At 39.5% G+C, this 24,627-nt stretch overlaps 1 protein-coding gene across 3 annotated transcripts in view; it reads right to left on the bottom strand.

Annotated features, from left to right (window-relative positions):
* CALCR (calcitonin receptor) overlaps nucleotides 1-24,627 on the bottom strand; it is a 169,035-nt gene that overhangs the window by 31,872 nt on the left and 112,536 nt on the right. For all 3 annotated transcript variants that reach the window (XM_061350087.1, XM_061350088.1, XM_061350089.1), the window contains 4 exons: nucleotides 22,182-22,292; nucleotides 14,225-14,337; nucleotides 10,056-10,147; nucleotides 3,623-3,749 (listed from right to left, as the gene is read on the bottom strand). In XM_061350087.1, coding sequence (XP_061206071.1) covers nucleotides 3,623-3,749; nucleotides 10,056-10,147; nucleotides 14,225-14,337; nucleotides 22,182-22,292 — 443 coding nt within the window. The remainder of the gene's footprint in view (nucleotides 1-3,622; nucleotides 3,750-10,055; nucleotides 10,148-14,224; nucleotides 14,338-22,181; nucleotides 22,293-24,627) is intronic.

Below are 24,627 nucleotides of genomic sequence, written 5' to 3'. Positions count from 1 at the left end.
ATGGTGAGATTATTTACAGTGCTCTAGTGTCCATGAGGATACTAGATTTTTTTAATATTACTACAACTGTGGCCTTGATTTAAAGACTGTAATGTTAGTAGACTCCAGCTTTTGTGCCCTCCTCACTTTCTCATGGTCTCACTAACAATGCTGAGTGGGAAGCAGCTTAGTAGTTACTCCTTAAGGTGTGATTCTTACCAGGAGATGGGGTTCAGCCAGTACAGATAAACTGAGAGCCCTTGTCATCCCACCTCATGTCCACAGGCATAGCAACAAGTGAAATGGAGCTGCTGGAGAAAGTCCAGAGGAGGCCCATGAGGATGATAAAGGGGCTGGAGGGCTGAAGCACCTCCCTTATGACGATGAGCTGAGAAAGTTGGGACTAACAGAAGAAAGGGTGAAACTGTTATGTGAAATGTGAAGAGGCTACAGAGGAGCCTGGAAAAAGAAGAGAACAGATATCTCCACTACAACAAGAAAGTGATAAAAATACAGTAAGATCTCTTAAACCTTTTCTGGTTTAAGAGGTTCCAGGTACTGAGCTATTACTGCCTTGTGGCCAAACTTAGCGCCATTTACAAACATATGTATATTGGTGCCCATGAAGTTGATAAATTATCCAGTTCCTTATTAGCAGAGCTATCTCTCCAGTCATGAGCTCTATCTCCCTTACCCCCATCAGTATTGAGTATTAAAATTACTAATCTTGCTGAATACAAAAAATGAAAAATACAAATCTCATGGGCAAGACTACATTAAGAGATTAGGCAGCAAGAGTTTTATTTATATTTCCAGGTTTTTTAATGGAGAACATACTGTGCTGTTTACAGATCACCCTTCTTCTGTGGGTCAGTCTCATTTAAGGTGATAGAAGATACAGTTTCCTGTAAGATCTGTTCCAGTAATAATGTAATTAAAGCATTTGCTATGTTAAAACATAAAAAATTATCTCACAAAATATTGTTTAGTATATGTAAATGAGTGTTCATACATGTGTCCTATTTATTTTTGTACCAAGTGTTTCTGAATCTTTTTCATTGCTCTTTGCTTCTTGAGTGGCCACCTAGGCTCAGGTCTTTTTCTTCCATCACTTCAGATCCAGATAAAAACAAGAGAAAGAGAAAGAGAAAGAAGAAAATTATATAACCAGAAAGCAGGAAAAAAAACCACGGTAAAAAAGCAAGTGAAGATATATCAAAAAAGTGGCTTGACTTACCATTTTACATGAGCAAGATGATCATCAAAGGGTTTAACTCTGTGCAGCAAACTTTATGTGAGTAAGGAGGCAGTACAGTCTCTCCTGATGTAAATGGTGCTTTGGATTGTCTCACATCTTTGTGCCTGGATCACAGGCAGAATGTGCATGCCTTGGTGTTAGGGATGAATTTCCTCTCTTGCTTCTCCTGTCTTTTCTCTTTGTGATTAAACAGAACACTCTTTTTTTCTTTCAAAATTATATGTATTTGTTCATATCCTCATAAATATGTACAAAGCAAGTATTTTCCCATGGCATTGCATATTTAAAATCTAGTGTGAAACTTTAGGCAGGAAAAAAAAGACAGGAGCTATTGGGGTGGAAACACATTTATTATTTTGCAGAATAAATAACACCAACTTTATCTCTGTATATGGCCATTACATAAGGGTTCCTGTAACTGTTTGAAATTCCTTCTACACACTTCAGATTTTCTGTATATATTGGAGGTAGGAGCCACACACACATAAGCCTGTCAGGCTCAGAAAAGGCACAGGTGGAAAGCGGATACATGAAGAAAACTTCAGGAATTCAGAAGCAGTTGTCTTAAAATGGACTTAATAAAACAGAGGGTGCAGTACCAATAGAAGAAAACAAAAAAGCTATAAAGCTTTCATTTGCTCTGCTAATTGGCATTAAAATTAGTATGGGAATCTATTTGGTGGAATAATTACATTTTTAACATAAATCCTTTAAGTCTTCCTATATTCATAGGGAGAGTATATGTAATATATTCTGTAATATATATGTAATATATATAATGTGTGCTTAGCTGACTAGCTGCAGCCAGATTTACTAACACAGCTATAGTTGGTAAGATCAGTGCAAGGACATGCTTGGGCCATTTCCTTGACTGTACTGAGCACTTACAGGTGCTCTTCATATTCCCACTGGAGATCTGAAAGCTGATCATGTATGTGAAGCTCCACACTGTCCTGGGACTCCACAGTCTCCAAAAGTAATCACTTATGTCATTTCTATACTATCCATTGCCGCTGCAATGGAGGTCAGGGTTTTCATTAGGTGATGCTCAGTGTGCCAGTACCTGTCCAGTGTGCCAGTACCTACCGAACCCTCTGAGAGCTTTGTCATTGAATTCACTGGGGTCAAGATATTCGAAACAAAATAATAAAGATCCAAATAAAGATCCAGCCCAAAGGCACTAGATACAGTTTTAAAATGAAATCTTAGGGCATAAGAGTCCTCACCACAGCCTCAACTTTTACTTTAAAGCACTTCAGATAATTTACTTCTGCTGTCAGGAAGTATCATTCTTAACCCTGAGGTAAGGATCTTACTTCAATTTAGGTGCCTGATATCATCTGCCAGATTTTTATCTTCAAATATCAAGTGTATTTTCATTGCATCTCTTGCACAGGCTATGTGCATATGAAGCCATGTGGGAAGGAGAAAAAAATGTGTGTTTTTTAAATTATTCTTCTGCTCTTCTTTTTTTTTTTTTTTTTTAATCTCCAGATGGTCCCTGGGACTGATGATGTTTTCTTTAGCCCATATATTTCTTACTTTAATTAGCTTACTTAACCAGCAATCTTCAACCAGCTTACTTAACCAGCATGCCTGAGACACACATGATCAGATTATACCAGGTGCTAATGTTTAATCACTTCCACAAAATTAAAAGTGGATAAATGGCTGAAGCATAATTGAACGATCTTATTGGAAGTCAAGCTGATTGGTGTTGTGACATAACTTGAGAGATTCCCAGCCTCGCATTAGTTTCACATCAGCTGGGGCTGCAGTAAAGTCAGTGAGCACACCACCACTGCTCTGTTAGAGACTGTTAGAGACTAGAGCTGGATGGCCAAGATCTACAATACATATTTATCAGCTGCGCAGCTGGTACAACTTCTGTCACTACCTAAGAGCAGTGAGGCATGCTATTGCTTTAATTTAATCCCACCCAAAGAAGAAAAAATAAATGCATCAAACTGATCTTTTGGAGGGTATTTTTTAAAAAAAGTGGTATCTCTCCCCATTCCTGCTTCTTCCCACCATGTGTGCTTGTGAGAAAGGACTGGGGGCTGCCAAGGTTATCTGCCCCTTCAGGGGCTTTGTTGGGAAATATCAGGTAGATAGTGCCGAGAGCAGCAGGGATCTCACACATGTTTGAACGGATGGGCTAGTAGGAGCATGTCTGAGGCTTCTCCTTCTTGTACCTGATTCAAAGATTTTTATTGCTTGGTGAAAGATCTGAGCAAGGCTGAGTGAAATTCTCAGAATCTGCACCCTCCATGTGTGCTTTACCAGATGGCTATCATTAACCGGTGAATAGGAATGCTTGGTTTTGTTGTGGCTGTAGTCATTTCACCGGGGTCTTAAGATGGAGAGGAGTCATGCAGTACTTACAGGATCCCTTTTTACAAGGCCTGGGTTAGGCACAACAGCAATGAGGTGGGCAATTGTAAACACGGAGTTCAGCACATAAGAAGAAAACAGATTCTTATGCAGTGTTATCCTTTGACAGCTGAGGCTCCTGAAAAATATGTAGCACACGTTGTAAATTAGTATTTTTCTTCTGATGTCACTTTAACAAGCTCTTTCTGGCAACAGTGTCTCAAGAATGCCTTCTGGCAAGGCGTAATTGGAAAACACATGCCTTGCATCGCAGCCATAACCTCTGTCAATTTTTCTGTTTTGTTTTTACACCTGTTTAGCACCACATGCTTTTTAGACCATGTTGTAGAAAGCCATCCAGCTACATTCTCAGCCCTTGATGCCTTTATTTCATGGTAATCTAGATATTGTGTGGTGAAGCGGAACCCTGAGAATTATTAGATGCGCATGATACAAGTAATGAACATTAGGAATACTGCTTTATAAGTAACTGTTCCCTGGAGACTCAATTTCTCAAATATTCAGATCAAAATTATTTGCTACTTTCAGAATTAGTGGCATGACTGGATGGGAACTTTGGGCAGGAATCTCCTTAAATTACAGGGGGATTTGGATTGATATCCTGCATTTTTCTAACTCCAGCTAAGCTCCCAAATCAGAAGAGATTGTTTTGCTGCTCAAAAGGAGCAGCAATCTTTCCTGAATACCGACTTTGGGGATGGTAGGATTTCTGCTACTTGTAGGTAGCAGAATTCCACAAGAGAAGCTCACAGGATTCTTCTGAAACCAAGTCATGACTGCAGTTTCAGATCTGAACCATCTCCCCTTTCTAATTCATGCCCAAATCTTCATGCCACCTCATTGGCTACCCCTGATGCAGAGAAAACTGCCTCCACGGTGCTCCATGCCCCAGAGCACAGCCTGGGGCTGGCAGGAGGTGATTACAAAAAGGCAATCATGGAGTTGTTAGATAATGCTGTGATGTCTGTATTCAGTGATCACTGAAAGCAAGCAGGCAAAAACAGTAGCTAAAAAAAATAAGAGCAAGTGTTGCTGTCTTGCTAAAGTAAGCTTGCATCTCAGCACTAGGAGTCTTTTGCCGTCTGGAAGGGAGCACAGTCAGTGACTTCTTGATGCTCTGCAAGTGGAGGTCAGTGCAGAATGCACTTTCTTTCAAAACAGAGAGCTAATCTAATCAACTGAACTCTTTAATTATTTTGCTTGTTTATTTATTTGTTTTCAATTTCTTTAGCTCCTTGGTCAGCTGCCACTTATTCTTTCTTTTCCTTACACCTATTTTCTGAGTCATTGGATGGAATTCTTCCTTTAGCTGGAGGTCACCTTTCTGGTTATGATCATCATCATCCTGTAATGCTCATCACTTTTATTCACCTTCTTATTTACCAATGCACCTTATTTGGTTCAGGACATCCATGAGATGCTAGTGGGTTAGGAATGAGATCATCCCTATACTGATTTTGTATTGCTCCTTTAGCATCCGTTAAAGGCAACTGTTGAGCACCAGATATGGAAACAAGACTGGTGTGGTATCAAGCCTGTTCCAAACAAATTAAAATTTGCCTTTTACTTAGAGCAGTCTTTTCAGCTCCTGGCCACAGAAATGCAGACCCTTGTCTCTCCAGCTTCCTCTCTACAGGACTACTGGTACAGAGAGACTGTATTTTGTGATAATCTCTGCCAGGTACATGTGCTTCCACTCCCATTCCTGTCACTGCTCCACTTGACTTTTGACAGTCTTACTCCTCTATTAAATTTGACTGTTCTTCACTGCATGTTGCCTTTGTCCACTGTCCAAGCTCCTTTCCCTGCCTGCCTTCCTCCCTCACTTTTACTCCTGCATTGCTCTCCTCCTTTCCTCTCAGTATTCCCCACCTTTATTTCTTGACTCCAGCTTTCATGCTAAAGACCCATCTGGATCATTAAGCATATATTTCCATACCCTCAGTTTTTAATTTGACCTTCAGTGTTTGCCAGCACAGTGGCATCAGGACTTGCCTGATTCAGTCTGCACTGAGAGAACATTTTAGCAAAACCAAACCCCTTGATTCACCCTCTAGTCTGGTTTTGAAAATCTGCATCTTCTCCTTCTCTGACCTGTCGTAGCCCTCTTCCTGTCCCTCTTCCTGATGTCCTAATAATTCCTTCATGGTATTTTTACAGGCTCCTTTTCATCTTTCCCCCATCTTTCTGTATGCTCCCTACTCTGTGGCATTAATCATAATGCAAGAAGGCATCACTAAGCCAGTTATCCGTGCCTACATCTTATGAGTTTTTTGTGTCACTGAGCTTCTATCCATTGTATCTCAGAGTTTCAGAGCCTCCTGTGTTTCTTGTGATTCCCTTGTGTTTCACATTTATTCTATGTCTCCTACATTTCCTTTGACAGAGATGGGTTCTCCTATCTACTCACAGAGTCAGCCTTACTTTTGAGTTCCTATCTCCAGTTCCCTATTCCATCTGGGATGTTTTGACTTCCAAGGAGATTTTAGCATTATTTTCTTCATAGATCTGCACCGTGAATCTATCATTTGTTCTCACTCATGAATACCAATTACTGCGAATACCCATTTTTACTCCCTGACAGTTATTTTCCATCTCCTACACACTTGTTCAGTTTTCAAACTATTTTCATGTTTTCTACCTTTCTCTCTCTTACCCCTGGGCGAAAACTCCCAATGAACTTCTACAAATTATCTTTCCCCATATTATCCTTCTTCAGCTTTAAAAGCCTTGGCAACAATTAGATTGCAGGTGCATTCAGAACACAACCATATATTATTCTTGCAAATCTAGACTTATTGTACTGCCCACCTGTCTTTAAACAAATGTCTTTGTTTTAATAATTTAATTAGAAGTGATTTTGAGCTAGGAGTCCCTTTTTCCTTTTGTGTTATATCATATAAGATAGTGGGGTCTCTGTCTGCAATTATAAAAATACTGCAATAATCTGATGGTTAATGAATACTCTGTCTCCTGTTATGAGTTAGTATTGCTTAGTGATGCTCATCACTACTGATTCAGAATTCCCTTCCAAAAGTACTGCAACATCTGTGGTGCCAGATCATTACGAATCTTGATACCCAAAACTGAAAGGAAAATAAATCTCTGCCAGGAAAGACTTACATGTGGGAAACAGCAACCTCTGCAAGCTGTTTGCTGCTGCCTCTACAATCAGAGGGTATTATAGAGTCCCCAGAGCATCTCTTGCTGATTGCCTGTCTGATTGACAACTTGCCTTCTATTGAAGGTCAAATAATCTACTACTGTCATAGCCAGATGATAGAAACACAATGAAGGCAACATGAACCCTGCTCCCCTACAACTTTATTCTCATTTTCTTATGATCGTAGTTTGGTTTCATTTTTGTCCTCCCATTTTGCAGCACTTTGCTTTAATTGTTTTCTCTGCTTCTTCCTATAACCTTTGTGTCATGGATTAGTCATGGAAGGAGAAGGAGAAGCGGAGGAGGAAAGACAGGAGGAGGAGGTGTGTTACTGTCTGGAAAGCTGCTGCAAAGATGAGTCTACCAGTGTGGCCTGGGACTGGTCAGGGTTGTGTATTGTCTGTGACTCAGAGCTAACAGTGAGTCAGACATCCTGAACCTGCCTTGCTCACGGCAAAGAATCACCTTCCTGCTCCATTTTGGGTAGCTAATTTAACTAGATCCTTCTTTACTGTCCCAAAGAACTCTGAAGCCTAGGTATAGGACTTGAAATCAAATTAAACTGTGCTCTTCTCAGGTTTCTTAAAGTATTACTTCGGCTATGGTTTTGTGCTTTTTAGAATTAGATGGGAAAGGAATTCATCAGTTCATTGGGTAGAGTTTCTAGATATCTCTGTGTCTGATTACTCCATGTTACCACAGTCACTCATCAAACTGCCTCTGGAAAGTAGCAGAATTCACAACCTATATTTTGGATCCACCTATTTTGAATTTGTAATCCTACAGACTCTTTTAGTCTACACAAAGTCCAATTGTTTCATTTTCCTATGTTTCCTAGACTTGCTCTTAATGGTGGTGATGCTGGGGGCTTGTTCTTTTACTACCCTTCCTGTCTGGCACTTGAGGCATAGACATCAAATTGTATGGCTTTAAGATTTATGCCAGCTTCTTCCGGCCTCTCAATTTACTAAGCATACCCTTTTCCAGCCTATACAGACACCCTCATCCATGGTGTACCTTTCCAGGGATCAACAGCAAATGAAGTAACTAGGAAGAAGCTTCACATACTGTTACTGAGAAAATTACTATTAGAAGGCATACAACCTGGACATATCCATGGATATGTAGTACATATAGATCAAAACTGCGGCCAGAAACAGGCTAAGGTGCCTCATGTAAGATTTAGATTAAATAAGACAGAGACTCTGAGACTAGAATTTAAGCACTGGCATCAAATATCTAGAATTTTGTGGAGCACCTTTCACTAAAGATTTTTAGAGCAAGGCAACCATCCCTTGTGCACTAGAGATGGCTCTTCAGGAAGGGATTCTTTCAATCCCCAAATCTGTTCAATTACTATGCACGTGTAAGATGGAATTTCATGCTTGCTATGTGCTGATGGATTCTATAGATCTTCAAATGTGTACTTGTGGTTGAAAAAATGACATCTCAGAAACTCAGATAATGAAGTTGATGATATCTCACAACCCAGTTTGTCACACAGGCCTATTTGTGTTCTGGAATAATTTTAGCTTGAAATAATTTCTTGCAGGCTAAATTACAATCTTGAAACAGTATATTCTTACAATGACGCCAGTAAGGACTTAAGTTACTATTATTTCTTACACTCTGTAAAGAAGATAATGAAAAAAAAAAAGATTGGGGGTGTGGGTTTTTTTTTTTTTGGTGGGTTTTTTTTGTTTGTTTTGTTTTTTTCCTTTTCCTTGCATTCTTGATGGGTCAAAGAACACTGCATTCTCTGAAGAGTTTAGGGGGTTTGTGCATACTTGACTGACATATGTTTTTTGGCAATAAAAGTCTGTCTGGATACAACTGTGTGTATTATTTATTCAGAAACAGTTGTAATTGTTTCTTATTTTACTCTTGTTTCCCAGTGTGCAGTGTGAGGAATACTCCTTTGTATCCTTGGAAAACTTTATCCAGGTAAAGTTATCTGGCCTTTTAGATTACCTTGCCGTTATCTCCAGATACACTCTACTGATGGTGCACATTTCCCTATCTCTGATCATGAACTGATGATTTGGCTATATGATTGCAAGTAACTGATGCACATTTGCTGAAACCTGTAAGACAACATCCCATTTGGGTCATTATACTGGATGCATCATTCTGTTTCATCAAACTATCTGTGCATGTACGTTACAACTCTGATTTCTGAGTGTGCTATCAGTCCGGTAAATTTGTAGTTTATAGTAATGTTAGAAAAATTAAATACCTTAAAAAGATTGCATAAGAGCTAGGAAAACATAACTTATGCAAGTGTTCATAGCTCTGGATGTACAACAGCTCAGGATCTTGTCTATTCATAGAATCATAGAATCATAGAATAGTCAGGGTTGGAAAGGACCCCAAGATCATCGAGCTCCAACCCCCCTGCCATGGGCAGGGACACCCCGCCCTAAACCACATCACCCAAGGCCTCGTCCAACCTGGCCTTGAAGAGCCATGAATATTGTTTATTTAATATTTTCCCCAGTGCCTTTGATGTCTTCTAGCATTTAGCCATTTCCCTGAGCTGAAAAGTGAAGGCTGTTCCCAGACAGACCTTCAATACTGATTGTGACTGAAGCTGTGACTACGTTTGATGGCAAATCTGAGCTCCATCTGCTACTTCACTGCAGACACATTATAACACATAGCATAAAGACAGGTTCACGAAAGGACAAGATTTAAATGCTCTAGTTAAGTTGCCATATGGTAGCTGCAATGCTTTCAAGTATCAGTTTAGTCTTCTTTAAAGTAGAGCACATTACTATTTTTCCTTTTAATGATGATGACAGACTACATATTAGTGTCAGATTCACTCTTAGTGCTGGGTCTGGTAAGCACCTACTCAAGTCAATAGCTCAATCTTCAGCATCAGATAAAGGTATTCCTGTTCTTCAGGAGCTGGGAGCTCCAAGCCACTGTTCTGTCCAGTCACTGCACCTGCCAGGAGCCGGATGTGCCCTTAGAGGAACAACAGGCAACTGGTAAATAAAGGGCTTTACCACACTCCCAGTTACACCATTTCCCTTTGGGTCATGCTTTTACACCAGTCTTGACAAATATAACAGCATGATCTTGGCTACACACCACTGGGAGATGTCCCATTGGTGACAGGACCCTGTGCTGAAACCTTTTCACCAGGATTACAGAAAAAGGCACTCATAAGAGCCATGTCATCTTCCAAGCTTTTCTTTCATTACCACTTGAGATCCTTCAGGGAAAGAAGAGAGAGTGTCTGTAAGAAACACTTACTTGAAATAGAAGAAAATTGCCAAGGAAATCAACAGCGATATTATAGACAAAGCATGGCCAACGATTGCCATATAATAAAGTATGAACGCCATCTGCAATGTAACAAAAAGAAAAGGCAAACATGAACAATTTGCAGGCAGCCAGGTTTTTTCTTCATTAAAGAAGAACTTATGAATCAACCTCCCATTTTTTATTTCTTTTCTTTCAAAGGTTCTTTTTCGATATACTTTTAACATCAGCAATCTATTAAACAACACAACTCATGGTCGAAAGATGAGATAAGTGTTTCTTACATGAGTTGATCCATTTCTGCTGCACTGAAGTAACTGGCAAGATCCCTGCTCACACTATGCATCCCTAACTTTCCAAACTCTAGGAAAGCACAGCAGACATAACACTCAGATTTTCAAAAAGCCTATGACAAGCTTCCATGAAAAAAAAGTATTGAAGAAAACAGGTTGCTGGAGGATTGGTAGAAAGATTTTATGGTTTTAGAACACCTTAAGCAAGAGAGAGCAAAAGCGTAATGGCCACTTTTGGAGATGAGTCAGTGGTTAAGTGCCCTCAGGACTCATGGTGGGGCTGGCTTTTTGTTCAACATACTCATCAGTCACCTGATGCAGGAAATCTCTTAAGTTTCCAGGTGATACTAAGGTCTTCCAGATAATAGTGAGGGACTCCAGAAGGACCTTAGATAACTGAGGGGACAAGAAGATGCCATATGAGCTTTAATACAGAAAAAGTGGGGTCATAAAGCTAGGGACAAACCATCTAAACCCTGCTTACACAACACTGAACTCAGGAAAGGAGAGCTTGGAGGCATCCTGCCAGTTCTCCGAGTCATTGGCTTACCGCATAATGACCGCCAAAAAGTCGACAAAATGTGGGACGTGATTAGGAAAGGCACTGAGGGTAGAACATCATTGTGCCTCTGTTTAAAATTTACACTGCACATCTTAAATGCATGTGTGTTTCATGTCTCCCCACCTCATGGACATGGCAGAGCTAGGGAAGGTGCAAAGAAGGTAACTAAAATAACTAAGGTAGAGCAGCTGTGTTACAAAAAGCATGTCCAAAGGCCAGGATTCTCCCCTTTGGAGAGAAGTCAAGAGGGGTTTATGATTAAGGCTCACAGAGTCATGAAAGCAGCAGATGAGATAAAGGTTATCCTCAACTCCTACCACAGAGGAACAGCACACCCTGAGCCAAATTCTGGTTCACACTGGTGTGAACCTTGCTATTGGGCAGCTAGATGGTCTTACACTGTTGTGAAGCCAGGATGCACTAACAGGCTTTCACTTTGACTAGTATCAGTGAAATCTAAGATACATCTATCCATATTTTTATGCCAATAGTGAAACAAAATTGTAGGACAGCACCTGGGCTTCAGAATGCTGCAGTATTTAAATGTCATGTTGTGGTCTAAGCCAAGCTCTTAAGCATCACCCAGTTGTCAGAAGGCTGCAGGAGGTTAAATGGCATGCCAGCCTTTCAACACTGTCTTTTCTGAAAGCACTAATGTGGTATAAGCCTGTCTTAAAAAAAAACAAAGACTTAGATAGGAGGTCTCAGTTCCTCTGTTGTGTTTCTTTTCTTTTCAGCTTTACTTCATTAATTTTTCTTTTACTATGCATGAGTTATTTTCTTTTTTTCATAATTATATGAATTGCCTTTGTAGCCCTAACTTTTGCCAGTCACATTTTTTGGTGTTTCCAAGTAATTTTAAACTTTCATGTGAAAATAAATATGAACAAAATTCCAAAACAAATCCATTCCTCTTAGCAAAGGTGCACATCTGCTTATCTAGTTTGCTCTTCAGTCATTTTACAAGTTTGAAATCAGCTCCTTCTTTCATTAATACAGGTGGTGGTGGGCCAATTCCAATTTAAACAAAGTCTCATTTACACCATCCTGACCACATAGAACAGACATGATCTGAGTGTAAATATAACTTAACAAGGTATGGAAATCTCTGCATATTAACTGCAAATACCCTAGGTCTCCTTCAAAAAGACTAACTACTACATCACTAGCGAGTGCCAGTGCTTGTTCTGAGTGTACCAGCAACCCCAGAGCAGGCACACCAGAGTGAAGACAACTTTCTGAATACAGACTAGTGGGAGAGGTTTCTATCTGCATGCACGTGACATTTCTTCCACTCCATACTAAGTGGTTGCTGTGGGGTTATATGATATTAGATTGATATAATTGAATTTAATTTATAGATGAATTTTTCAAAAATACATTGTTTTGGCACCTAACCTGCATACAACCCTAAGCCTGAAACAACGAGAAGTAGGAAAGGCTTTCAGATACCTGGATGCAAATCTATGTCAACCCTGGAGGACTCCTAGTTAATCAATCTACATACTTTCAGCATACGACTGCGTATCTGGGAGTCAGCAGTGGCATTTTTAATTATTCCATGTAAACCTACTATGCCAACTGCTCAAAAAACCTTTCCAAATGTAGCAATGAAGACAGGTTAGAATGGACTGAACTGTCAGCTAACAAAGCATATGGTCTGTCACTGCATTTTTAAGAACTGGCTGTAAGTCAGTTTCAAAAGTGTAGCATGTTGGCATTCCCAGTTAACTTCAAACAAATAATCAACTATTTTATTATTTCTGCACTCCTTGAATTGTCGATCTGTCATGTCCCTTCTGACATACAGGACTTACAACATGCTGACTCACCAAGTTTTTGGTTTATACAGATTTTGTCGTCCTGGGTTTAAAAAAAGTCTAAAAGAAACGCTTAATGGTTCTTTTTTGTCTCCCTAAAATTATTCATATGAGGAAAGAGAACTCTCTAATATGAATACCTCCTACTTAATTATATTACCCACATGTAATGGAAGTAGCCTAAAAATGAAGCACACTCCTGGTTTTGAAGACTGGGATTAAAGGTCATAATTTAACTTGGCATTTATGTAAAGAAAGATTCTTTCTGCATTTTCCATTGCTTTTTCTTTCAGAAGAATCTCGACACATGAAAAATTTTCCTTTGTGTTCTATCTGCAATTTGCTTGAAGGATGTTCAAAATTGTTCTTCTGGAAGGCATGGATAATAGGTAACAGAACTACATTTTTTGCCTCTCTACATGGGCCAACATCTGGAAAAATTTTTATGGCACTTCCATTTAACGGCTTTGTGAGCTCAGACTGTTACTATTATTCTTTCTTTGTCATATAGGTGAGCCCCATTTTACCATGATAGCTCCTCATGCTGCAAAAACTTTTAGAATTCACCTCCAGCCTAGTGCAGTAGCCTTTTCCAAGGCCCTTTGAGCTGGATCATTACTAAATATAACCACATACTGGTTTTTGGCTGCATTAAAGAAGATCCTCCAACACAAACTCCAAATCAAATAACTTTTTGACTCTTTTCCTTCCACAATTCCAAACAGTCACAAATTATTCTGTCACAAATCTGTAATCAGATTTTCCTGGAGCTCCACTCACATTTGAGAAATATGTTTATTTTCATGATCGTCCCAATTTCATTTTTTTCAAAGCTTTTCTCAGATTTCTCTCTCTTTGTTTCTTTTTGTGCTTTTATATTTAGTTCTCCTTCAGCTTAGCAACTTGATTTTGGAAATATTGATGCAAATGCTTAATTTATTATTGTACAAAGTCTCAATGACTTCAGCTGAACTGTTAAAAGTTAAATGCATTCAGGCTTGTAGGATTTCCTGGATTAACGGTACCTTCATAAAAATTTCTTTTCAAAAGGAGTGCATACAGGGCGATATTCTTTGCTTAAGAAAAATAATTTTAATTTACATTAGTATTTCTAGCCCTCCAGAGAAGACATAAACTGTTGGAAGATACTTGTCAGAGAAAGTGAAATCGAAATTTTAAAGGATTATTTTATAACTGCTGGACAATCAGGGAAAATCATAGGAATTAAAAAATGCATTTGAAAAACACTGAAAAACTTGTCAAATGAATTGCTACTGAATTATCCACCCCACAGCAAACTTATATGCAGGTTTGAGCACTCATCAAATAATTTCAATAAACTAAAACCACAAGGACAATGCTATTAAATTCATGTGCAACAAATAAAGCTGAAAGATGAGGACTGCTCTGACCTCTCTCACGTGTCTTTCTGCTAGCAAAGCCCAAAGCCATTCCCAAACAATCACTGTCATTTTAATAGCATACCTTTAATTTTTCAGAAGTGAAAGAGTTGCACAGGGTATAGTTGGACCACGTTCGGTTGCTCTCAGGATGGCGGAACCAGTTTCCAGTTTCATCACAATACTTTGAAGCTCGCTCTAATGATAAATTGCAATAACAGTTTATTCAGCATTGTATATGACACATTTTAAAATCCATTAAAAAAAAAGGATTTCTGTGTTTGGAAAGAAGATGTCTGCATAGCAAAATACAAAGAATTTTCAACTTGTGCAATTATTATACATTTTATTTTCCTCACGGTTATCTGGTGGTATACTTGTTATCTGTCTGTCTCCTTTTGCCTTGCATGAATGCAGAAGAGTATATACAACTGGCTTTTGTTCAGGTGTGATTATTTATGTGATAATAATCCATTCAAAGAGTTTTGTAGGATTTTCTGGATTAATGGTACCTTCATAAATATTTCTTTTGAAAGTGAGTGTGATATGCTTTGCTTATGACAAATAATTTTAACTTATGTAAATGTTTCTAGCCTTGCAGAGAAGACATCAACAGCTTGGAAGACACTTGCTACAGAAAGAAAAATTGAAATTCTAAAGGATTATTCAGATGCAATTATTTATATGATAACTACCCATTTAAAGCTGTTTATGGAAGAGAAAGTAACCTCAGGCCCTGATGTCAAACCTGAAGGCAATGTGCAGTGTTTCAGGTATCAAAGGAAATAATTAGTTAAAAATACGGTTTAGAGAAAGGGCAGCAAGCAGTGTATAAAGTGGAGCCTGGATGCTGGAGATGTTGACAGCCCAGTGCCTGCCAAGCCCTGCTAGGATGAGTAGGAGCAGTGCTCACTTTCCTCTAAGGCTACAAAGCATGTAGGCACAGAGAGAAGAAGCATCACAAACATTTTGGCACAGGTTCTAAGTGTCAAGTTTAATTTAAAATGGCTACAGAGTTCTCTGTTAAATCTGATGTGTGTTTGGCCTCCATATGTGTCTCTGGTACTTGTTCTTGCACTGCAGGTGGTTCTGGCATCCCTTCCAAAAGCCCTGTTATATAGATAGCTATTCAGGCTTTTGCTGTCCGGCTTGCCCTCTTTTACTGTGGCAGGGGATGATCGGGGTTTCAGCACTGTACAGCTCTGAAGGATGCCTGGAGCCACAGACGTGTGCTGTGCCTGTGTCCTCCTGGCCACGCTCACACTTCTGCCTGGGAAACCCTGGATGCTGAGGCACAGACAGTTATTCCTAAACACCTGTCAAGTTTTGGACTAGTCCCTTGGCCTTCCCTTTAAGCATTACCCACATGGGAGTCACTGGAAAGTTTGCCTGAGTAACAAAGGCAGGATAAAATCATAAACTTAAATTACTTTATGCTTTCTTAAACAATGACACAGCCGTTTATTTATGAAAAACAGTTTTTCAAATCTGACTTTAAAGTCTCAAAAGTCTATTTTGACTCCCTTTTGTAACTTCATAAATTTATTGGCTTTATATGCAGATTACAAGCATTTCCAGGCAGCAGACTTCTACAGAGCCAATTAGCATTTGAACATATACATTTTCATTTTCTGTGGTCAATATTTGCATTTATTTTTCTCAGTTGGCTATGATGAGCAATGATTCAATTAATTCGGAAAACTCGTATTCCCTCTATACACCCTAAAGAAATCAACTGATCATATTGGCAAGCAGCTGATAATATTGATCATAGACTGAGCTATCTTCCTCTGACTAGAAATAGTGCCATTGCAAAAAAAAAAGAAGAGAAAAAAGAAGACAATCCTTCGGAACACAGCACACTTTTGAAATGACTTCAAGTTTCAAATCACTGTTTTGGGGGACTTGTTGAAAATCAATACGTGCATCAACAATACCAAGAGAACAGTACACGTTATCTCAGCCTTCCATCGCTGCAGCTTGGAGATAATCTCAGGCTGCCTGTGTAGAAATGTTCCCAATGTACTCGTTGCCAGATATTATCTAAAGCTGGAAAAAGTCTTCAGTCATAGATAAAAGATTAATGGTTATACTACCATGGAACACAGCGTACAAACATCGTACCTCCTATCCCTTGCACTCTGCAAAGTACACGGCTTTTGTTAATATGACATAGAGTATAACGATAATACCATCATCTCTGTACTTCAGTATCTGTCGGCACTCTGATGAAGCATAATGTGGCCTCAGCAAATTAGAAAAAAACATGTGGCTTCTTACTTTACCTTGAAGCCAGACAAACACAACTGCTCCTAGTTTGGAAGCAGCCATGGCCCATGGATTTCTTGCTGTAATGTTGCCAGAATATGGGACTGGGAGATAAGATTCCCTACTGTCAATCTAAGTGACTCAAACTTGTCCAACATCTCTTCTAAATGTACGTTTTTCTGCAGAAATATAGCTGTGAGTCTGTAATCCAACCACTGTTCTACGAAAGTTATTCTACAGTGGCCTAGTACAAGGTGTGGTATTATGAACCTGAGCATGAGTTGGTTTTAATGTTAAGCAGAAGGACCTAGCAAACTCTAAAGAAGTACACAATGTGGAAGGATGGGTAATGCAAAATGGAAAAGTGGGCTTTAAGATTATTAAAATACAATGCAAACTCTAATTTTTAGGCTCTGCCTTACTCTATCAGCTTGGGTAGCCCACCACTTAGACATCACATTATTCAAAGTGAAGGAACAGTGGCATTGCCTGCGATTTGTCTCACCTGATTTTAGAAACCCCAAGTTATGCAATTCATAGCCAGCTGTACTGGCTCTTTGTGGTTAGCTTAAAAAACAGACACTGCAAGAAATGTCTGGGAAAAAAAGGAGAAATCTCATCCGCAGGGGTATTTTCATGGGAGTAGTGCAAGTGTCTAAGAAGATTAACTAGTAGTAATAGTTATGCATGTGGTATTGTCTGTACTACCAATAGTGCTTTAATGAATCATGTTTTCATAAAAACACCTCAGCCATTTATATTTAACAAATATCTTAACCCAAACAAGCATGATAACTATCAATCAGCATTTTTACAATTAGACCAACACTATAGCTAGCACAAGTTAAAAGAGTCAACACCAATGTTTTTATTTATTGTCAAGTTATAAGCTGGAAGTTGGAGTAAGTTTTCCTCTGTTGCAGTGCATGCTCAGCACATACCAGACATTGGATTCTTTGACATTGTTTGGATAGACCTGTGTAGTACTTAGTTTTGCAGATGAGGGAATAGCTGATGGAGCACGTCTGATATACCTATGACCTCAGTAAAATATTCTAGAAGAAAACTTTTCAAAAATGAAAAAGAATCTTATATAATACAATGGAAACCCTAAAAAACTTCCAGTGTCTTACTAAGCAAAGCATTATCATTATTGTCAGAGTGCCTCAGTCAGCAGAAATGGAATCTGTATAATATAGTCATACTGTGCACTGAGGGGATAAGAACTGATTTTTAAAGTTCAGCTGTCAAGCTTACTAAGAAGCAGGACAGAAATACACAGAAGGGTAGGGGGAAAAGAAGAAGCTGGACAGAGTTCAGACTTGGTTTATTTATCACTGTCTAAATGATGTCACTTCCAGACAGGAAAACAGAACCAGCAGGAATCCAGAGCTGGCTTTTTTTTTAGCCAGAGTCAGGAAATCTGCATTCTGTGGCAGCAAGAGAAGGGCTTTCCCAAGACCATTTCTCCCTGTGTTGCTCAGGGTGCTCCAGCAGGTGTCTGGGGCTCCTGCACACCAAGGACACAGTTTATCGCCTGCAGCCTGCTGTGAGCACAGGCATGTCGCCCTGCCGTTGCACAGTGCTCAGTGGGAAAGAGCACACGATGGACTGGGTAGGCAGGAAGGAACATCACAGTTGGGAAGGTGCTTGAGGAAGTGGTCTTCCTGCTTTCAAGGAGCCGGGTGGGTAGAAGGGGCTGCAACTGCTGCTGCTGCCCAAAGTCTCTTGCTCTGGTTTGTGGAAGGACATGATTTCTCATCTGCAGTGGCTGCTCTTGTCAGCTTGGCAACTGAACTCAGCTGAATGCTTTGTGCGTTTGGCCAGTTGTGAGAAGGGTGCATGTGTGTCCCTCAAATACAGTCCCTTGTGGTCACAGGCATCACAGCTGGTAAGTCCAGAAGGATCTGCAAGAGCTATTGCATCTGTCCCCACTTCTCCTACACGGCGCATTTATCCTTAATTCTCTAAAGATACTTTGCAGAAAGAGAAAGCAATTCAGAGACTGCAGTATGGCACAGGAAAGAGCTGCAGAGAGCATAAATACCGCAGTGCCTCTGTCCCTTCCGCTGCTGAGATCCACACTTGAGCAAGTGTAGGGCTGCATTTCCATGTTCCTTGGTTATGAGAGGTAACAACACATTCATCATCATCTGAGGTAATTGTTTATGAATACATATGGATCTGTTTCTAAACTGCACTTCTAGAAACCTGGATCTTGGAGTCGCATGGAGAGTTATGAGTAACTGGCTTACAAAGTGGGACCAAAGATAGAAACCTAACAAAGTGGAGAGCTGAGTTTTGCTAAATGCAGCCTTGGATCATAAAGTTGAGCCAGGATTGCTCCCTGCTGGGCTGGTTACTGCTCTTAACCACTCACTGCTCCTTGACTAAGGGGAAAGGGAGCAAAAGTGCAATGAAAAGGTATGGCTGCCACAGTGCAACTTGCACATTCAGCTCCATTGCTATGTCGCTGCACCTAATAAATCCCAAACAAAGACACTGTGCAGGCAGGGTGAGGTGGGTAATACAACACTCCCCTGCCACAAACCCAGCAGCCTATGGACAGCAGAGGTCAATCCTCTGCTATTCCTGCTGCCTCCAATAAATCTGCCTCCCTAAAAGGCCATTGCATCCACAATACATTTTGTTCCATTAGCAAGAATATTGCCAGCATGAATTACATATTAAATTCCTATCAAATTCAATTCCCAGCAATTTCAGCATGACCTGGAAACATTTTCAAGTGATTACACCAAAGATTAACCTGGATAAAACATGAATATAAAATACAATTCAAGAGAAACTGTACAAGTTGCCTGAATAGGGGAGTATAAACCAGCCCTGTTCAGAGCTTCACAGCCAGGACTGGATGAGACGATGAATTTCCTGCTGTCTACAGGCGGTAAAGCAGTAGGTCTCGGCATGTTTTTCAGACAAATTAATTTGGTTATATGCATTATCACATTGCATGTGATGGCCATTGTGAGAAAGAGATTGCTGCAAGAGGAAGCAGTTGTTTCTTGAAAAGGAAAAAGCTGTCACAGCTTGTAGAGAGGAGTTCCTGTTTGTCTGCTAGCTTTCAGGTACTGATTTCCTTTCACAGGACAGAGCTTCTTCAGGTGAAGATGGAAGTGTGGGAAGCCCTAGCTAACTAAACAGACTGGGTTATCAGAGTGCTCCTTCCTTCTTTCAGAACACGGATGTCTATCTAGTAAGAACTGTTCATAATTTCAGTGAAATAAGTGGGACTACAGATGGTAGTTAGTTTTGAAGTTGTCAGACAAAATGAACAAAGCACTGTTTGCGTTCTCTATCATTTTGCTTCTGGGTCTTTTTCTCCAGAATACGATTTCACCTTGTTTACTTTCCAACATACTTTCTAACACAGGTGCAGATGGGAGGAGAATCCAATCCTATGCTACTGGATAATGCTTCACCTTTCCAGTTAGGAATCGTGTGAATATGAAAGCACAAAAGAAAGCTGAACATTTTATTCCAGGACTCAAAGCTATACCTGGCCTCAGACAAAAGTAACGTATCAGTGAGCTGATACACACTGGTTTGGCAGATCTATGTGCAGCCCAATGCAGCAGAGCATGAAACACTTGTTTCAGAAGTCTATGGAGTTACTTGTATGCCTAAAATATATGCAAGGTGGTTTGATATATAAAGACTTAATGCAAAGCAAATCTGACAGGCACTGCAGTTTTCATCATGTGAAATCTTTGTTCTTCATGATGAGTTTCCTGTTTTTCAGCAGAAAATCTAACTGTATTTTGTTTATCAAGCATAAATTATCAGAGAAAATGATGACTTGCGGCACAAAACCTGACAGACTTCTCACAAGAGCTGAACATGAGCTTTTGGCTACCTATAAGTGGCAGCCACTTCCATTAGCAGTTGAAAGACTTTTAGTCACCCTCACGATTTTTTGTCTCCCTCCTACTTTATTAAGTCCCTGTGTGACAATCAGCCATGTGTAAAGCAAAGGCTGGCTACATGCTGGTTTGGCACTGTAGCTGTAATACATGCTGGGTTACTCAACAGCTACTCTAGGAAAGTGGCTGTGGCTCACCCAGGAGATGCTGAGCTGCTGCCAAGCTAGGGAAACAGTGTTGACTGCCCAGGATGTAGGCAAAGAGGCTGACAGAGTTTCTGACAAGGAGAAGAGAGATGTGCCAGGCGAAAATACTGAATCCAGAAGAACACAGGTATTATTCCTAAACAGGACAGCAGAGACGACAGTAGCAAATTAATAACTGGAGGAGGTTTTTCCTCCTGTGGCTGTGTAGAGAGGAATACTTCTAAATTGTGGCAGAAAGAATAACTGCAATATGCACACACTGTGGACCAGACCCTACAGCACATATTTGTACATTAGGCAGTGATTTGCAACCAGTTGTACAAGCCACAGACCTTGGCGTTAATAAGCATTAATAAGTGGAGTGAGGCGCTTCTCCATGGAGGACTTCAAGCGTTACTTTGAAGACTGCTGTTGTAGAGGAGCAATTAGTTCAGAACAAGTCACTGGAGACAAGTAGACAAGTGGAAAAGCTGGGAATAGGTGGCTTGGGAGCAAGCAGGAGAGTGGCTCAGTAAACACACACAGAGGGATGAGGATCTTGAGTTGCTGGGAGAATTCTGTAATCACAGGGCTGTCCAACACCCACTTTTGCAGGTATAAGCTGAAGAGCACATGAAGTGTGCATAAACTAGGACTGTTAGTGCCACAATTATTTTTCTATGAGAACCATGGAAACAGGGAAAGCAGAAACCTTGTTGTGGATTTTCCTATTCATCTACTGCAAATGGTATTCAGAAAAATGCACAATGGGTCTGATCCAAGCTGGAAACTTCTCTGTTTCTAAATAGGCAACAGGCTCAATAAAATCAACAGTTTAGCTAAGGATACTGGGTAATTAATTCACAGCTATCCACTAGTCTATTTCTTTGCTTTCCAGTTGAGAACATACATTTTGGTTTAACCTTACATAAAATGTTTAGCTTTACATACCCTGGCCCCCTAAATGTTTAGTTTCACAGTTTTTAACTGCAATTGGCACCCTGTGTCTATGCTGGATTTAGTGCACTGTGGCATCAAGCACTGCCTATAAGCAACATGTCCTGAGGATGGAACACACAACTGCTTCTTTCTTCAAACAATAACCTTGCAATTTTACACCTGTGTCTAATATTTCCTTATATCTATTTAGCAATATTTCTGTCCTTGATTTTTCATTTCATGTGTCCTTTTAAATGTCCTTGAATTACTTCTCCTAGCCTGCAGGGCTGATAGTATTTGTATGAAGAATTCAATGAACAACTGAAACTTGGAGACTGAAAGAACATTATTTCTGCTCATCTTCCATAAAATGGTATTTTCCAACAAAACCTGGACAAAACCTGGACAAAACCCATGCTGATACATGTTTCATGCACATACGTATTTTCATTACAAAAACTTAGAATGAGATGCTAAAAATGTTTTGGCATTGTAACTAAGTAGCTAGGGTTTTTTTATAAACTACATTTCATAATCCTGGCTATGGATTATGGATTACATTTACACAAATATAAATAAATGTAAAATCTTTTACAAATTAAAATATATAAATTAGGCAACCCATTAGCTTGATATATTTTAATTTCAGCCAAACTTCTAAGACTTCACAATGCTCTAAAAATGCCACTGGGAAAATGCTTCCATTTGATGGCATGAATGTTCTGAAGACTTCGTCTGAAAAGTAAGATAATAAAAAGAAATACTGTACCAGTTGGATCAAAGTCTGGAAAATAATCTGGACAATTCTGAGCAGTGATTCTGCCAGCAGGTGTGTCATCCCAGCACAACCAGCCATCCCACGTTCGGTTGCAGAACAGTCCTGGACATTTAAGAGGAATGCAGTAGTTAATTCAACACAGTCCCTCCTGAATTTGCTCTCTTTTAGTTTCTCAAGGACTATAGCTTTCTGCAGACAATCAAGTTTTCTTTTTGCAATAAAACCTGTTGTTACTGTTACACTTTGAGTGGTATTTGAGTGCTACAAGGTACTTGGTTTTGCTGACCTGATGGTGGTGTTCATTCTACTGGAAAGTAATGTTTTAAAGCCTGTTGAACTGAACTTTGAACGTAGGGTCTGATCCTATAAACTTCTCTTTTTGAACCACCTTCTGTCCTTAGCTATAACACAAGTGGCAACTTACAGACACCTACACCCACATTTCATTTCACCTTCTGCTGTTCAGCAGGTCTGAAAATCAAGTCTTTGAAATGTAAATGTAGGAAGTCCTTGCGGGGATGTCCCAGCTAAAAGGGGTATTTGCAGGGATAAATTCCTGTAAAGGTGTTGCATTATTCAACACTAGAGATCAATGACATAACTACAAACTCGATGAAGTGGGTACAAGACCAACCTGTAACAGGCAAACTCTGTCTGCTGATGTTGTCTGGGTAGGCATGTTGTGATTCATGCCCCTTCTGGGAAGGCAGCACTGTCCAGGCTCTGTCCCTTACAAGGACTGTTCCTAGCCCCAGAAACAATGGCCGTCTTAGGGAGGCAGAACACGGCTGATTCTTGATTCCTGTTACAGAGATGTTATATACTATGGTCCACAAAAATTGTGCTGTGAGACTGCTTGCTGTAACACGTTTTTCTGACTCACTGGATTTATTAAAGCAAAACATAAAAAACCAACTGTATACTTCCTACTTATTTTCCATTTAAAATCAGTTTGTGCTGGGGAAAAGCTATTTATCATCATGACTATCAGATTAAAAGGTTATACAGTGAGAAGATATATCTTGAATTTTGTGCTTTTGGTTCCTTTTTTGCTTTTGGTTCTTTTTTTGCTTTGGTTCAGAATTGCTGCTATGACCATGTAGGTTGTTTTTGAAAGTATCACATGGAAGGCATCTATCAACCATATAAAGTTAATAAAATACAAGCAGCTAATTGCTTCTGGTGCTTTTGAAATTATTCACAGATAAAGCTTTCTTACAAAAGCAAAAAAGCTGTAAAAAGACATCTCAATTGTTCAGATTAGCACCAATGACCGTTTTTAAGTCAAAATAGTTGTGGATTAAAAACTGAAGCATAAAACTTTCTCAATTCTTTCCCCCCAAGAAAAAAAAAAAAAATTGGCATGATTTTTTTGTCCAGCAAAAAAAGATATTTTTATGACCACTTTTTCTTCATTAGCTAAAATTTTATGCACATCTATTTTTCCATTGTCAAGATAAATGTGCTAATGCTACTTTTTCACTTAATTAACCAATCATCATATCAGCAGTTTTGTTGTCTTTCCTTCAGGCATTCTCACGTTCTTCTCTAGCTTTGAGATGTATCTGAAAGACTTTTAGGAATTGTTTTGCAATATCAAAGAAGAGCAGAGAATGTTTGCAACTTGAGCTTGTATCTGAAAGACACTGCAGAATGAGTTTGCTAGGAATTTCTAGCACTAAATCCTTTGCCTTGCGTGATAAAGAAAATAAAACCACTGATGTTGATCTATGCATTGTGGAATTTGTCTTTCAAGGTAATTAACAGGATATATATACACACATACATCCATAAATATATATATACATGTACATATATATGTACCCACACAGACGAACATGTATTTCTTTTTTAAGCACTGCAGGAAACAGAACAGTATAAGTAATAAAACAGAAAAAGAAGAGTTGAACACGATATTGTTATATAAATCACCAGCTAAGGACACCACATTTTAGATGGACAGTGTGTGGAAGTGCTGTGTTGTCCTAGAGGGATGTTCAGGTGCTTCCATTTGCCTGAGCAATTCATTATGCTATTTGTTTGGGATTTAAGGTAACCAATTCTACCTTGAAATGGGCATCTTTATTATACCACCTCTCTGGCTCCCGAGTGTGAGATACGATGCAGTTCTCTACAGTTCATTGCCATCAGCTTTGAGCCCTCATTGATTATGAAGGATTTAAACTACCTTTGCTCCCATGTACAAGTAAGCTACATCAGGAACTGCAAAGATACCAGTGACAAATCAGACACATCTCAGCTAGCTCTGTGAAGCTGTACCAGACAGTGGGCTTTCCTGGGAACCTTAGTGCTACACTCCACTACTGTTTGTGCTGAAAATGCATGCCCAGTATACTCCTTCAGCTTGTATGTTGGGCTTTTCCTTCCAGGAGACACCCCTACTGCTGTCTTTTGCATAAAGGGAATTTCCCATCTC

The sequence above is a fragment of the Neopsephotus bourkii genome, unplaced genomic scaffold (genome assembly GCF_033783945.1).
Source record: "Neopsephotus bourkii isolate Nb327-2 ecotype Australia unplaced genomic scaffold, CSIRO-AGI_Nbou_v1 NB_479, whole genome shotgun sequence".
NCBI lineage: Eukaryota > Metazoa > Chordata > Aves > Psittaciformes > Psittacidae > Neopsephotus > Neopsephotus bourkii.
The sequence above is the reverse complement of the archived record's forward strand: the minus strand, read 5'-3'. Positions and strand labels throughout refer to the sequence as shown.